Source organism: Ursus arctos, unplaced genomic scaffold (assembly GCF_023065955.2).
Source record: "Ursus arctos isolate Adak ecotype North America unplaced genomic scaffold, UrsArc2.0 scaffold_36, whole genome shotgun sequence".
In the NCBI taxonomy this organism is placed as follows: Eukaryota; Metazoa; Chordata; class Mammalia; order Carnivora; family Ursidae; genus Ursus; species Ursus arctos.
Genome location: NW_026623050.1, coordinates 20,745,437 through 20,760,220, shown reverse-complemented (window position 1 = coordinate 20,760,220; position 14,784 = coordinate 20,745,437). Strand labels below are relative to the sequence as shown.

The 14,784-nt window shown below is 39.9% G+C and overlaps 1 protein-coding gene across 6 annotated transcripts in view; it reads left to right on the top strand.

The window, feature by feature from the left end:
- The window catches only part of NEDD4 (NEDD4 E3 ubiquitin protein ligase), a 116,823-nt gene that overhangs the window by 78,495 nt on the left and 23,544 nt on the right, over positions 1–14,784 (top strand). For all 6 annotated transcript variants that reach the window (XM_026518541.3, XM_057306142.1, XM_048219528.2 and 3 more), the window contains 5 exons: positions 2,630–2,732; positions 7,787–7,953; positions 9,818–9,929; positions 10,021–10,188; positions 13,143–13,208. In XM_026518541.3, coding sequence (XP_026374326.1) covers positions 2,630–2,732; positions 7,787–7,953; positions 9,818–9,929; positions 10,021–10,188; positions 13,143–13,208 — 616 coding nt within the window. The remainder of the gene's footprint in view (positions 1–2,629; positions 2,733–7,786; positions 7,954–9,817; positions 9,930–10,020; positions 10,189–13,142; positions 13,209–14,784) is intronic.

The window sequence follows — 14,784 nt, the reverse complement described above, 5'->3', positions numbered from 1 at the left end:
AGACACCCAAGGACTGTGCCACCCAGGCGCCCCTAATGTTATTTCTGATTAAAAACGTAATATATGCACAGCACAAAAAATTCTGAAAATCCAGAAAAGTATTTTTCATGCTTCTTGGGAAAGACTTGTCCCCCTAATATTTATCAGACTAGAAGGTGGAAATTTGTTATCATTGTTTTATTATTCCTTTTATATCTTAAGGTGTATGTAATTTTGTCATACTATCCTTTTAAAGATCAAAAACATTAGTTCCACCAAAAGCAATATCCAACTTGATGTGTGCAAAACCAACTTCAGGAAAACCTAACTACGTCTTGCATATGTTAATAAAGAATATTTCAGAAAACTCAAACATTTAGAGAAAATAACATGAGCAAAGACTAGAATTTAAAACCTAAATACCATGTTCATAACTCGATTTTCTAAGCTGAATTATTTGATTCTGGTTAAAATTTTTAAGCTTAAGCTGTAAATAAAACTGCTTTTGATCATCTGTACCACAGAGTCAAGTAAAATCTAGTGAAGCCATGTATGGATTTACTGTCAAAAAAGTCACAGTCAGGGGCGCCTGGGTGGCTCAGTCGTTAAGCGTCTGCCTTCGGCTCAGGGCGTGATCCCAGCGTTCTGGGATCGAGCCCCACATCAGGCTCCTGTGCTGGGAGCCTGCTTCTTCCTCTCCCACTCTCCCTGCTTGTGTTCCCTCTCTGCTGGCTGTCCCTGCCAAATAAACAAATAAAATCTTAAAAAAAAAAAAAAGTCACAGTCAGAATAATGGAGTATATCTGTACATGTGTTCAACAATACTTGTCTTGTTTTTAAAATGAGAAAATACATTTGAAAGATATACTATGGGAACTTAGTAAAATTTTTCATTTAAAAACATTGAATTACTCTTTGTAATATAAATTACTAAAGCAAAATAAAAGGGACAGTGCTCTCTTACTATTTACTTTCTATAAAAGAAGTCATATTTAACTTCTGTAGAAGTCTTGGAATATAAATCTCTTTTCTTCCTTTAGTTTTAGACTGCTTGTAGCATCTGCATGCCAAGAATAAATAATATTTTCTTCTCTTATTTGATTGTCCTAGTAGCCTGCTTTTCATTTGGTCAAATGCTTTCTAGGATCTTTATCTTTAAAAACTATAATTTACATCTTCTGTCTGCACTGGATATCACTGCAAGTGCAGAAAGAACTTTAAATCAATAGAAAATGTACTACATTCTTAGACTTTCTGAGTCCCATGAAGTACAAACCCACACGCTTATTGTCTAGTTGAAAAGACGTAAGGGGCACCTGGGTGGCTGACTGGATTTTGGCTGGGTTCATGATCCCAGGGTCCTGGGATTGAGCCCTGTGTCAGGCTCCCTGCTCAGCAGGGAGTTGGCTTGTTGCTCTCCCTCTGCTCCTGTCTCCACTCTCGCTCCTTTTCTCTCTCTCAAATAAATAAAACCTTTAAAAAAAAAAAAAGACATTAAACATATCACTGTAGAGAAACTCTTGTAAAAACCATTATCTGAGCAAGTTTTCTGTATACCTCTGTTATAGCAACAAGTCAGTGTTCCCTCCCCCTTAAAAATGGAGACAAAAGCCACCTTAGTGACCTTGGAAATAAACATCAGGGATTCTTCTGACCACTCAGGAAAGGTACAGTTTCCAAACTCATGAGAACTGTACAAAGAACACCTAAGAGATTAGGTGGGGTGGGGAAGGAAGTATCTCTTGACTATAGAATAAAAGATGGGATTTTTTTTTTTTTTGTCAAGAAAAATAGGGGTAATGGGTTACATAGCTGATATCTGTAAAAATCACCAAAATATCTATACAGAAAGTGAGGACAAGGAAAGATTTCTTAAGTAAGTAGGGTGCTAGAATTGGTGGGGGCAATACACAGATTTCAATTTTTTTAAGTATTAACACAATGGACGGCGACCTTTAGCTTGGACAACGCATTATTCAAAGAGGTGATACAAGATACATTATGAAAATAGAGTAGATAAAGTAATGCATGATAGATTCAAACAGCTGTCAAAGAAAGACAGTAGGTCTCTGACAGTTAGTAGGCCTTGCTCTCTACTTTCCTGTCAGTCTCTACAGTCTGACTACATTAGTATCCCCACAGCATATCTCTGAGGATGCCTCTCCCTATCCCCCAACTTCTCTGGCTTCACCGTGTGTGCAAAGTAAAATCGGAAGTTCTCTTGTTTCACAAGGACCTCATCTCTGGATCATCCCTACCTCCTCTGTGTATCCTGTAGGCCCGCCAAGCCCGTCGAAAGCCCTGGCTTTCCCATCTGTTTCCTCATTTTCACTCTTTTCTCCACTCGTATGCTTTTCCCTTCACTGGCACGGACCAAAATCCTCCCCAGTCTGCTGGCTCCCACTCAGATGCAGCTGCTCACGCGCCTTCTCCCTGATCTGTCACTCACATTTCCTTAGTATCTTATTTATTTCATCACTTTTATTTATGTTTGTTACACTTTCTCCACCACTCACTCCTTTGCCTAGATATCTTCTGTTCTCGAGGTTGTCTTTGGGTCTCCTCTAGTAGCTAGTAAGTATTCAATAAACGTATTAAATGAATGCTTTTCTTCTTAAAGTTTTGTGAATAATTATTTTCTTTTCTACAGTCACAAATCAAGAGTTAAAGGTTATCTGAGATTAAAAATGACTTATTTACCTAAAACCAGTGGCTCAGAAGAAGATAACACAGAACAGGCTGAGGAATTAGAGGTGAGATTTTATAAATATGTGGTTCAACTGAAAAGAAAATATCTCATTTCTTCTTTTACTATACTTTGAAGAAAAAATAACTTTATTCAATGAAGTTAATGTGTGCAATAAAAATTATTTGCATGGGCCTTTGTTTATTGTACCCAAGCATTCATTAAACATTTCTTCCTTCTAAGGACATTTTTGTAGCCATGAACAGCCATTATTGATGGCATTCTTAAAGGTTAGTGAATAGAGAATACAATGTTTATAAATGAAAGCATTTATTGTAATTAAGGAATTAACTCTTTCCATTTTTTTTTCTAAAACCATGTCCTATCCCCCACCATTAAAGTAAGAATACAATTTACTTTTTGTAAGTTAAATATATGGAAGTTTTGAGAAGACTCTACCCATTAGGAACTCTTTTATGAAATGTAATTCTTGTTCCTTTTCCTCCCCTGGTTGGGGTGAGGATGGGAGGGCCTAAAGGAAAGGAGGAAATGAGAGAGGGAAAGAATTCAAGTGATCCAGTAAGAGGCCATATTTATCTGGGGCAAATAGAATTTAACAATCTTCATGGATGACAGGATAAGAAGAAGCCCTAGTTATGTATTTGGGCAGAGCTACAGGCATCGAGATTAAGTGAGGAAGAGGCAGAGAGCATGTATTTGGAATAGAATTGGATGGGGATTTGGAGGCTGGAATTCTTGTCCCAAGCTCTGCTGCGAGTGAGCCAAGTGACCTGTGAATTGTTGAATGTCTCTGAACCGCAGGCCCTTCATTTGTAGAATGACAGTATTGTACCGGATGACTTCTAGGGTTTCTTCCAGCAGAAAAATTCATGATTTGAAAACGGGACCCTAAAACACCTGCCTCTTGATATTCCCACTGAAGCAACATTTCCTGAAAGTACACGGCATATTGGCATCAATTTGCTTTGAAGAGTTTTCTTGTGTGTGCCCTCCTCAGCAGTCATGCCTCTTTGGCTGAGGGTCTGGTTAAGCCTCCAGAAGAACTGTAAAGCTGAGGGACCTCCCCCCGCACTGGACAGTACCTCACATACCCACATACCTTGAGAAAGAAAGCTTGAGAACAAGCCATGCTTTTGCAGCAGAGCTTTCTAGGAATTTTTTAAGTAGGCTCCAGCACAGGGCTTGAACTCACAACCCTGTGATCAAGACCTGAGCTGCGATCAAGAGTCAGACACTTAACTGACTGAGCCGCTCAGGTGCCCCTCTGGGAAGTTTTTATATGCACTGATAAGATTTTACTTTATGGGAAAATCTGTAATAATAGAAGGAAAGAACATTTTTCTTTAAATCACAGAATATAGTTAGCCCTTAGTTTGGCAATCAGAAAACGTGGTATCCTCTCTTAAGTCTATATTTGCTTATTTGATTACCTTTTCTTTTTAGTTTTTCTCTGATTTATCATATAATAATCACTTTTTAAAAATTTTAGCTATTTATTGGGTCAGAGTTTCTCCGCCTGGCATTTTGGTGCAGGGGGCATCTTTCATAATGGAATTCTGTCTGAAATGAAGGATGCCTGCCACAAAGAAAGGAAATTCTTTATTTAGTAACTAAAAAAAAAAAAAAAAAAAAAGTAACAGCATTTCATTATTTCGGAAGCTGCTCCAAGTTTTGCCCACACACGCCTATCATAGGTGCCTCATTCACAGTTCAGTTGCTGTGGGTAGACTTCCTTGGCTTTATTTTGTGGTTTCAGGTCTCAGTGTTTGAATTCTCAGAATGCACCTTATAATTTCAGAGATGTAAGCATGTAGGAGTTTACTTACTAAAGGCCCTCGGAATCCAAACACATGAATCTATGCTTATTTATCTTCCGTGTAGCTAATGACCAGAGAAGTCTTGTCTTTGACATCTAGTTTGTAACTGAATATATAAAATTCTACTATTTAAGAGAAAACAATTGTCATTTTCAAAAGACACTCGCTCGTAGGCAACCTGTATTCCTTAGTATGTCAAAGTCTGGCTGTAATAGATTATTATTTAACATTTGATTTTTGTACCCTTTGCAAGTTTAGATTTAGTTGTATGTATTTTGCAAGACTAACGTTAATGCGTGTTGTGATTATGCTTGCGTTCTGATTCTCTTTGACTCCATTGAGTTGTCGGCAATTACACACTAGCTTTCAAGTTAGTAATTGAATAACATTCATTGATACTTAGAAAATTATTTTGTGAAGAATATTAGCTGATACATGTTTCATAGGGAGGCATTCTCTACAAAAAAATGAAAACTCAGTTTTTCTAAACAATATTCAAATGTACAACTGTACTTCCTAGAACTTGAAACAGGTTTTTAAAAATTAGACATTTAATTAAGATAGCTTTTCCCCTTCTCAAGTTTACTTAGATAGCATAAATTCACTAAGGAAACCGTAAAGAGAGAAATCTTTAAGAAGATTTTAAAGAAATAATCTTGTGGTACCATTTTCCTAGCTCTCACATTTTTACAGTCCTTTACAGCAGTAACGAGGACCCTCTTATTAATAAGTTTTATTAATCTACAGAAAAATAATCAGTGACCGTATTTTTTTAAACGACCATTTTTCAAGAGAGTGAAATATAAAAATTCAACTCGCATACTTTTAAAATTGAGACCAGAATAATAAAATTTGATTAAGTAAATACAAGACTAATTTTGAAGTATGTGGATTCGACAGTATGATCATTTAAAGGAATGGAAAGGAGAGAGAGAAGGAAGGTAAACATAGTTGGAGAGAGAAAGTAAGAGGATAAAGGCAAAGGAGAGAAATAGAACAATAAAAAAAAGAAAGCAAAATTAAAGAGATGTCTGTTCCGTAGAAAAGGTAAAAAGGAAAAAAACAAAAGTAAGAAAGAAAGGGAGTGAATTTTCCAGAAGAATTCTTTGTCTTCCTTCCTCCATACCCGCCCTGCGCACCTCACCTTCTGTCCTGCCTCAGTCTATAGCCGCTAACCCTCCCACCAGACCAGCCAGACATCAGACTTGCTGCAGAAACCACTGTCCTTTTCTCCAGGCTGCCAGAAAACATTCCTTTCCTTCCCAGCTCTTCTTTCTGACCCTTTCTTTTCAGAGTTAGCCTTCCAGCAGAAAAGAATTCTCTTCCACCTTCTAAGCCATCAGCTGGCTGGCACACAACGGTCCCTCAGCTCTAGATCCCCACCCAGTGCCTCGAAAGAAAGGCTGTAGATATTAAGGACATTACTTTTTTGCCTGTTGTTATGGTACCAGATAGGCTTCCCAGTTTGTCATTTTATTTTTCCACTTTGATTTGATAGTTTTTGCCATGTACAAATTTGGGGGTTTTGTCATCAAATTTATCAGTCTTCTCTTTCATACTTAAAGGCTTCCCCAGTCTTGGAACATATTTTTTAAATCTCAAGTTTTCTTGTAATACGTGTTGGTTTTACTTTGTAGCATTTAAACGTCGCTCCATCTGTACCATCCTGGTAGAAGGTATGAGGTAGCACCCCACATCATTTTTTTTCTATTTTCCCACAGATTTGAGCTGTCTTTATCGTATCCTGAAGTCCTATAAATTTAAGTCTTTATGGGCTTTCTGATTCATTGTGTTGAGCCATCTGTCTGTGTGTGCGTCAATGCTCCTCCGCTTTAAGCATGGTGTATAATATATTTTATTCAGGAGGGTTAATCACACGTTGTTCTATTTTTAGAACTGTGCTGGTTATTCTTGCTTATTTGTGTGTCCATTTGACCCTGAGAATTGCCTTGTCCCATTATTTATAAAAATCTGTAATGTAGGGGTGCCAGGGTGGCTCAGTTGGTTAAGTGTCCGACTCTTGATCTCAGCCCAGTTCTTGATCTCAGGGTTGTGAGTTCAAGCCCTGTGTTGGGCTCCATGCCCAGCGTGGAGCCTACTTAAAAAAAAAAAATCTGTAATCTTGGCCACTTTATATATTAACGTGGGGAGAATTGACACGTTTGTGAGACTGAGTCTTCCTAACCAAGATCATATTATGTCTTTTCATTCATTCAGGTCTCTTTTTATGTCTCTTTAGGAGAATTTTTAAGTTTTCTTCTCTCATTTATTTCTGCTTTCCTAGCCATATTGGTATTTGGTAGGCCCTTTTACTACTGCCTTTTCTGTTAGGAAGTTTCTTATGTTGAAGCATGCCATTAACTCTCGCTACCCTTCCAAGTAGTTCCTTACCCTAATCACCCTGCTTTAGGCTTCATCTCCATACACCCCGCACTAGTATCAGAGGAAATTTCCAGGGCTTTCCTGGCACTTAAACAAAACAAAGAAAACAAATGAAATTTTATTTCTTCAACTACTTTATGACCTGACCAAAATGCCTTTCCATGATCCAGAAAGAGAAAAGTCCGATGTGAGAATCGTAATGGCTTTTCAGTTGCCAAGAGAGTTCACTGTTGCAATTATTTCAGAATCCTTTGCCTTTCCCTGTCATGCCTACACATATCTGGCCTTCATCTAGTGATTTTTTTTCAGGTCTCAGATAGTCACAAATCTACCATAATAAGGTGCTTTCTCTATGGGAAAGTCAGTGCCCAAAAGACAAAATTCTTGTCCTTCATTCAATTATATGGCTTATAATTTAGAGAATAGACTAAGGTGACACGAGTTTCAACAGTGTTTCTCAGTGCTGTCCATCACTGTTTGTTTAAACATTTTTTCTGTCCTGGGGCACATGGCTGCCTCAGTAGGTGGAGCATGCGACCTTGATCTTGGGGTTGTAAGTTCAAGCCCCACGTTGGGTATAGAGACTACTAAAGAATAAAATCTTTAAAAAATTAAAATTTTTTCTGTCCTTTTTTTCCTGTTAGGTGTGTTTTAAAACTTTTTTGAAAAATGTTAAAAGTTTCAAGCAAAATGTAAATGTTATCATTTTGCAGGGGAAAAAAAAGTTTTCATTATCATAAAATGTTCATATTATGGTCTTAAAAGTTGACAGTGTGCAAATTCTTCCTTGCATAATTTCTGAAACTGGATTTCCTAATCTCTTTTTAAATTTCCTCTAGCATAATTTATAAGGTTAAAAAAAATCAGGCATAAACTTAATTGTTACCACTCTGTTTTTCAGCCTGGCTGGGTTGTTTTGGACCAACCAGATGCTGCTTGCCATTTGCAGCAGCAACGAGAACCTTCTCCTCTACCTCCAGGATGGGAAGAGAGGCAGGATATTCTTGGACGGACCTACTATGTAAACCATGAATCTAGAAGAACACAGTGGAAAAGACCAACCCCCCAGTATGTGCTGGTGGCTTTCACATTTGTGACCTGAATACATTTTGTCCACAAATTTTCATTTCGAAGTTGTCTTAAATGGATTCATAGTAATATAGGGATCCATAAGCTGTAAAAATGTGAGGATTTTTATGGTCCAGGGCTTTAAAAATACCATCTTAACTGTTCGTTTTCTAAAATGATTTAATAATGTCCAAAATTATTTGAGTCAGAAATGCCACCCTTCTAATTGCTTCTTTACATTAGTTTATAGCCACAAAGGATATGTTTTTCTCTTTAGACTGGTTTAGAAAATCTTGGAAATTTTTTGTAGTTTGTTACTAAAATATAATAAAATGTTAATTTCTACAGCATACTATTTTTAAATATAAATTACTTATAAACTATAAAAGACTGAATAACAAGGGTCTTTTGTTAAACACTCATTTGCCAGTCTGGTCAATATTGTCTTAAGTGGCCAACGCACGCAGATCAAGGATAGAATGACCTTTGAGGTATTCTAATGTATGTCTTCTCAGTGACATTTTTCTTTATCATCAGACTGTATATTTATGAATATGCATTTACAAATGTCCCATTTCTCACATTTATTATCAAATGCCCTTCCATTTCTCCTCCCTTATGGCCTTATGAAGCCTTTCTTTAGTCTTCTACTTTTTGACAGAGACTTAAAATTTTTCATATTTGTCCATTAATTTCTTATTTTTGGCTTTGGTATTTTGTGTCTGATACAGTCCAAGCACTTTCATAGGTATTTACTGTTCTCAAATCCTTCCAAAGCAAATCAGTGATCCTGGTTCTTTAAGGCACAGAGGCATCAATGTCTGTAGGGACGTGTACAGTTATAAAACTGAAGACACTATGAAATTCTACAAAATTGTCCTACTACATGCCTCAGTATTATAGCAAGCCTGACTTGAACAGAATCACACTTCTTTCACTATGGTTGACGTCACTTTCAGCTAGCCTAAATCAGGTATTTAGGGGGAAAAAATCTGAAGCATTCCCTTAGAACCATCTGTCAAAATTACATTTTCTTCAGCAATAGTGCAGTAAGAATTGATCTTCTGACTACCCTGGGCTTATATGGCATTAAATAAATTAACAATAATTTTGTTGTTAAATATTTGTATGCAATTCTTGCTCTGATGGTCTGGTTATATTAAAGGCAAATAGCTTGAATAATATAATAAATGGGGTAATGGTGTTCAGTCCAATTTACTATAATGTTCCTAAACTCAGGCATGTTTTTACTATTATCTTTTTTCAGACCAGGCTTATTTCTGTTAATGATCAAAAACAGATCCTACGTAATCTGGGATCTATTAAGTTTTTAATTACAGTGTTTCTTACATGATATTTCCTTTTGCCCTCTGCATTCATGCATGGGGAACTCTACTCTTGGTTTAAGATCAATTTGGGACAACATTACTGTCTGGTTCTTGAAGCTGTGTGTATAACTGCTAAAGCTTCTTGTTTATAGTCTCTCTGGAGCTACTTTAGATTTTGCTCATATCATAACATGGCAAAATAATAATATAATGAGATTATTTATGAAACTCTCAGATATTCATTTATTCAGCAAATATTTTCGAGCACCCTTACATGTCACACATTCCCCTAGGCACGGTGACGAACTAAAATGCCAAAGTCAGACGTGTTACCCATTTTCACAAAACCTTAATTGCATGAGGTACTCTGAAGATCCCAATGTGCCCATGACCTCATCCCTGTGGGTTGAAATAGTCTTTGGTCTAAACCAGTGAATTCTGATCTAAGGTATTTTTTTAAAAATGATCACAGCATCTTTGACTATCATTTTAACTATGTTCAGACATGGGTGATGGTTTTTCTGTTTCTAACCCAGGGACAACCTGACGGATGCTGAGAACGGCAACCTGCAGGCACAGCGTGCGTTTACCACCAGGCGGCAGATATCTGAGGAGACAGAAAGTGTGGATAATCGAGAGTCTTCCGAGGTAGAAAGAATTTTCTTGTTCTTGTCCATAGACACATGCTACAGCGATCAATTAAAGTATGTGTGGCTTAAGATTATTCTGTTTGTTTTAGACCTGGGAAATTATAAGAGAAGAGGAAGCCACCATGTATAGCAATCAGGCCTTCCCATCACCTCCAGCATCAAATAACTTGAATGTTCAGACTCATCTTGCAGAAGAATTGAATGCCAGACTCACAGTTTGTAGAAATTCAGCCTCCGGCCAGCCAGTATCCAGCTCAGTAAGATGCTCTTAGATTTTGTCGTAGCTTCAGGATCTTTATATTGTATATATTATTCGATCGCGTTTCCAACATTTACATAAAGTCTTGTCTTTTATCGAGATACAATTGACAGACAACGTTGGATTAATTTAAGGTGTACAACATAATGATGTGATATACATCTATCATATATATTATAGCATATATACATATATATATTATAGCAAAATCATTACCACACTGAGTCTAGTTAACATCCAGCACCTCACCTAGCTACAAATTTTTTTTCTTATGATGAGAAAAATGTTGTCTTACGTGGCATATAATAATGTGTTAGGGACTTTAGGACTTTACGATATGGTCATTTTTTCAAATATCTCAATTAATAGTATGGAGCAGAGTCATGGATAACCCAGATGGGTCATTGGTGCCCAAATAGCCATGACATAAACCAGTGCCTTCCCTCCAAAGACCTCCAGGAACACACTTGTAATTAAACACGTTGGGTTTACTACTCATTTCATCAAGGAGAACACATACCCTGAGGTCTCAGTAAGAGTATATTAGAAAAGACTTCAAGGATTTGGGTTCATGTTAGGTGATTTTTTTGCAGTGGATGCCGTCAGGAAGCGAGAGTGTGGGGCACCTGGGTGGCTCGGTTAGTTAAGTGTCTTGAGTCTTGATCTCAGGTCTTGATCTCTGGGTTGTAAGTTCAGGCCCCACATGGGGCTCCATGCTGGGTGTGGACTCTACTTAAAAGAAAAAAAAAAGCAGGGATAATTCTGTGATTGGGTGTCTCAAATCTTATGTATAGTGAGGCTAAAGCTATAATTAGTAAAAAACAGTAGCCACTCAGATTTGCCAGGATGGAGAGATATTTGATATTTTGTGGCTTGGACAGTGTTCACATTTCGTCTGTGCTCAGGCATGATTACAAAGTGGTCTTGATTTGGTGTTGATCCGACAGATGAGTGCCAGGCCAAGTCCTGCATGTCCGGGGCTGCTTTTCTCCTCCTCAATTATACCCACCTGTCACAGGTGTGAATGAGAGCTGACGTACTTGGACTAAACAGGGATGTAGATGGCATTCAATGAAGTACTATGCAGCCGTGAAAAGAATGAAGGGACTTTGGGGTTTTGTTTTGTTCTGGGGGGTTTTTTTGGCTTTGCGGTTTTTTGTTTTTGTTTTTTAAAGATTTTATTTATTTATTTGACAGAGAGAGAGACAGCCAGCAAGAGAGGGAACACAGGCAGGGGGAGTGGGAGAGGAAGAAGCAGGCTCCCAGTGGAGGAGCCTGATGTGGGGCTCGATCCCAGGACTCTGGGATCACGCCCTGAGCCGAAGGCAGACGCTTAACGACTGAGCCACCCAGGTGCCCCATGCAGTTTTTTGTTTTAAGACTTTATTTATTTATTTGAGAGAGAGTATGAGAGAGAGAGAGAGAGAGAGCACAAACAGGAAAAGAGGCAGAAGGAGAGAGAGAAGCAGACTCCCCACCGAGCAGGGAGCCTGACATGAGGCTCGAGCCCAGGACCCTGAGATCATGACGTGAGGCGAAGGCAGACGCTACGCTTAACTGACTGAGTCACCCAGGCGCCCCTGTACCTTCTGTATTTCATACCATGTGCATATTAATTTAAAAAATCATTTATTATTTTTAAAGTATTACATGGTTATGGTTAAAAATTCAAACAGTGTTGAAGTATATAAAATAAAAATTCAGTCTTCCATCTTACCTCTAACATACGCTCCCTCAATTGCTGTTAATGGTTTGGCATATATTGTCCTACACATTTTCTATATATTTATAAACATGTATGCACACACATATATTTGTACATAATTTTTTGAACCTGAGATCATCTTTTGGTAACTTAACTCTTTTCACTTGTCATATCCTACATGTTGGACCATTTCGGTACATACAGATGTCCTCTTTTAAAACCAACAAAGAAAAATCATCAAACATCATTCAAGTACAAGTAATCCTAAGACATCTCACTCTCCTATTGATAGACTTCAGATTGTTTACAGTTCTTTGTTATTGTAAACAATACTACAGTAGATATTTTGACTTAACTTATATGTATGTTATAAGTTTTTGGTTTTGTTATTTAATAACATCAAAAAATTTGGATAGTGACAACAGCATGCATATAAAAGCACAGGGAAAGAAAGAATAAGGGTCTTCTGGGGAACGAGTCATCTAGAATGTCCAGAGGGTGGGTGTTGAGGTGGGAAGTGCAAGAGCCATGAGGCGCAGCCTGGTCAGGGAGCTCACTGTGTTCTGGGCTACGGATTTCATGCTGGTGACCACGAGAGGTCACAGACAGCTCTGCGCTGGAGAACGATGTGACCTGGTCTGCACTGTGGGGCGCTCTCTGGCCACAGCACGCAGCGTGCAGGGTGGCTTTAAGGAAATGGGACTTGAAACAGGGAAATCTGTAAGGAGGTTGCTGCAGTAACAGGCAAGACGACAAGTGATGAAAACTTGAAATTAAAAAAAAAAACCCAACTTGAACTCAAATGCAAGGAGAATATGGTTGAGAGCTAGGAAAGAAGCAGAGTAAGATCTGGTGACTGCCCTGTAAGGGACCCGAAGGGAGTCGGGTGACGAACTGATCCCTGACCAGAGCCGCTGCTGGACTCCAGTGCAGCCCACCGAAACACAGAATACCCAACAAGGAGCAGGGTTGAGTGGGTGTGGACAGGGGAAAACCGAATCCAGTTTGGGGCACAATGAGGGGTATTCATTAGACATTCAAGAAAAAGTGTCCGTGGGGCGGGGGGGTGGTGCCCAGGAGCCACAGGGTGGAAGATGCTGGCCTACGGGGGTGTGGAGAGCAGCTGAATGCCACTCCATGGTCACTCTTCCTTCCGCCCCCTCACACCCGCCCCCAGGACCTTATCTGCCGCTGGGACATAGCTCAAAAACCTAAAGCTACTGTCACTCTTTTTTTTTTTATATGAGAATCATTCCAGCAGAAGAGGCAGCTTACAAGCCTATACTTTTGAGGAACAGCCTACACTTCCTGTGGTGAGTTTTAGCCTCTCCCCTCATTGTCAGTAAAAATAGGAAACTCAAGAATTTTTATTTTGGGGGGGGAACGCTGAATATAAACATTTGCCTGCTTAGCCATGAGCCAATCCAGCACAGAATCTAGGTTCTTGGAGATGGGGTTCAGGGGAGGGGGAAACGGGGGTCATAGGCGGGGGAGATCTGCCTCCCCCGCGGTAGGAAAGCAAGGCCTCTGCCCCGTCACTGTGGCTGACACATGCGCTTGTCTGCGGACGTGCTGTGCTGGCTGCAGGTGGTCTGTGGGCAGCGTTCAGGTCTGGACTGTGCCGTCCAGCCGCCTCTGCTCCGTACGCCGGCCCCTGGCCTCGAGCAGCAGCGTCTGCCCCGTGCACAAGTGTCGCATCAGGACTCAGGTGCTTGGGCAGGTGTGCGCCGGTGTTGGCACGCACGGTGGCCAGGCTGGACAGAGTTCTGCTCTCCCTTCCCTTCAGACTCACGTCCGCCTCCACTGAGGCCTTCTGCCTCCTTCTCAGTAGGGTTTCCAGCCTCAGCCTTGACTGGGGCTCAGACCGGAACAGCCTCATGCCTGGACCCTTGACTCCCTTTTGGTCTTCCACTCCCCCCCCTTCCTGGCTCAACTCTCATTACTTCTAGTTTCTCTCTCCTTTATGCAGCCCCCACTTGCGTCTTACTCCCAGGCTCCCAGCCCCTTCGGCCTACCCTCCTCCTCCTCCACCCACGGGAACCTCCTGCCACCTTCACCCCTGTCCCTGCCTTTTCTTCCAAACAGGCTGCCCCATTTCCTGACTCTCCCCTCCTCTGGCTCTGTGTGCATGCCATTTCCCCATGCAGAATGCCTCCTCATGTGTTTTCACCATCTGTAATTTTGAATGTCAGTCTATGCGTTTATTTTGAAAAGTGGGGATTGTTTTTGCTTTTATGAAAATTCCAGCATAGGGATGCAGAGGCCCAGAATTCCTTGAACAAAGAGTGGCTCGTCCATCTAAAAAGGTGGCACTACACCGAGAGAGGGACACCATCGTGGGCTGAGGAAGGAGGGGGGCAACCCACCTGTGCCATTGGCCCAGTCAGCATTGACCGTCTACAAGAGAGGAGATGCCACAGAAAGACGGCCCACACCATCCTTTCTCTCACGACTGCCACTTGCCTGTCCTCTGCTAGCTGGAGCCCGCTTAAGCAGACATCCATGGTTTTCCCCCACTGCCCTTTGTAATGTCCTCATCCAAGGAAAATGTTGCATTTCCGATGGACTGGCAGGCATTCATCCAAGAAGGAATTTGAGGTGCACCATGAATAGCAGAATCTAGAGACGATTTATATTCATCTGTACATACACACATTTCAGTTTCTGTATGTACTAGAAAAGCGATCTCCATACGTTTTTCTTCTCAATACGTTGAATAGTTTTTTTATGTTTTCTTGAGATATAATATACATACCATAAAATCTCATTTTTACATGCACAAATACATGAATTTCAGTAAACTTATACAATTGTGCCAACGTCCCCACAGTCAAGTTTAAGTACCCTTCATCACCCCAGAAAGTTCCTTCAATCCCAGCACCTACTTTC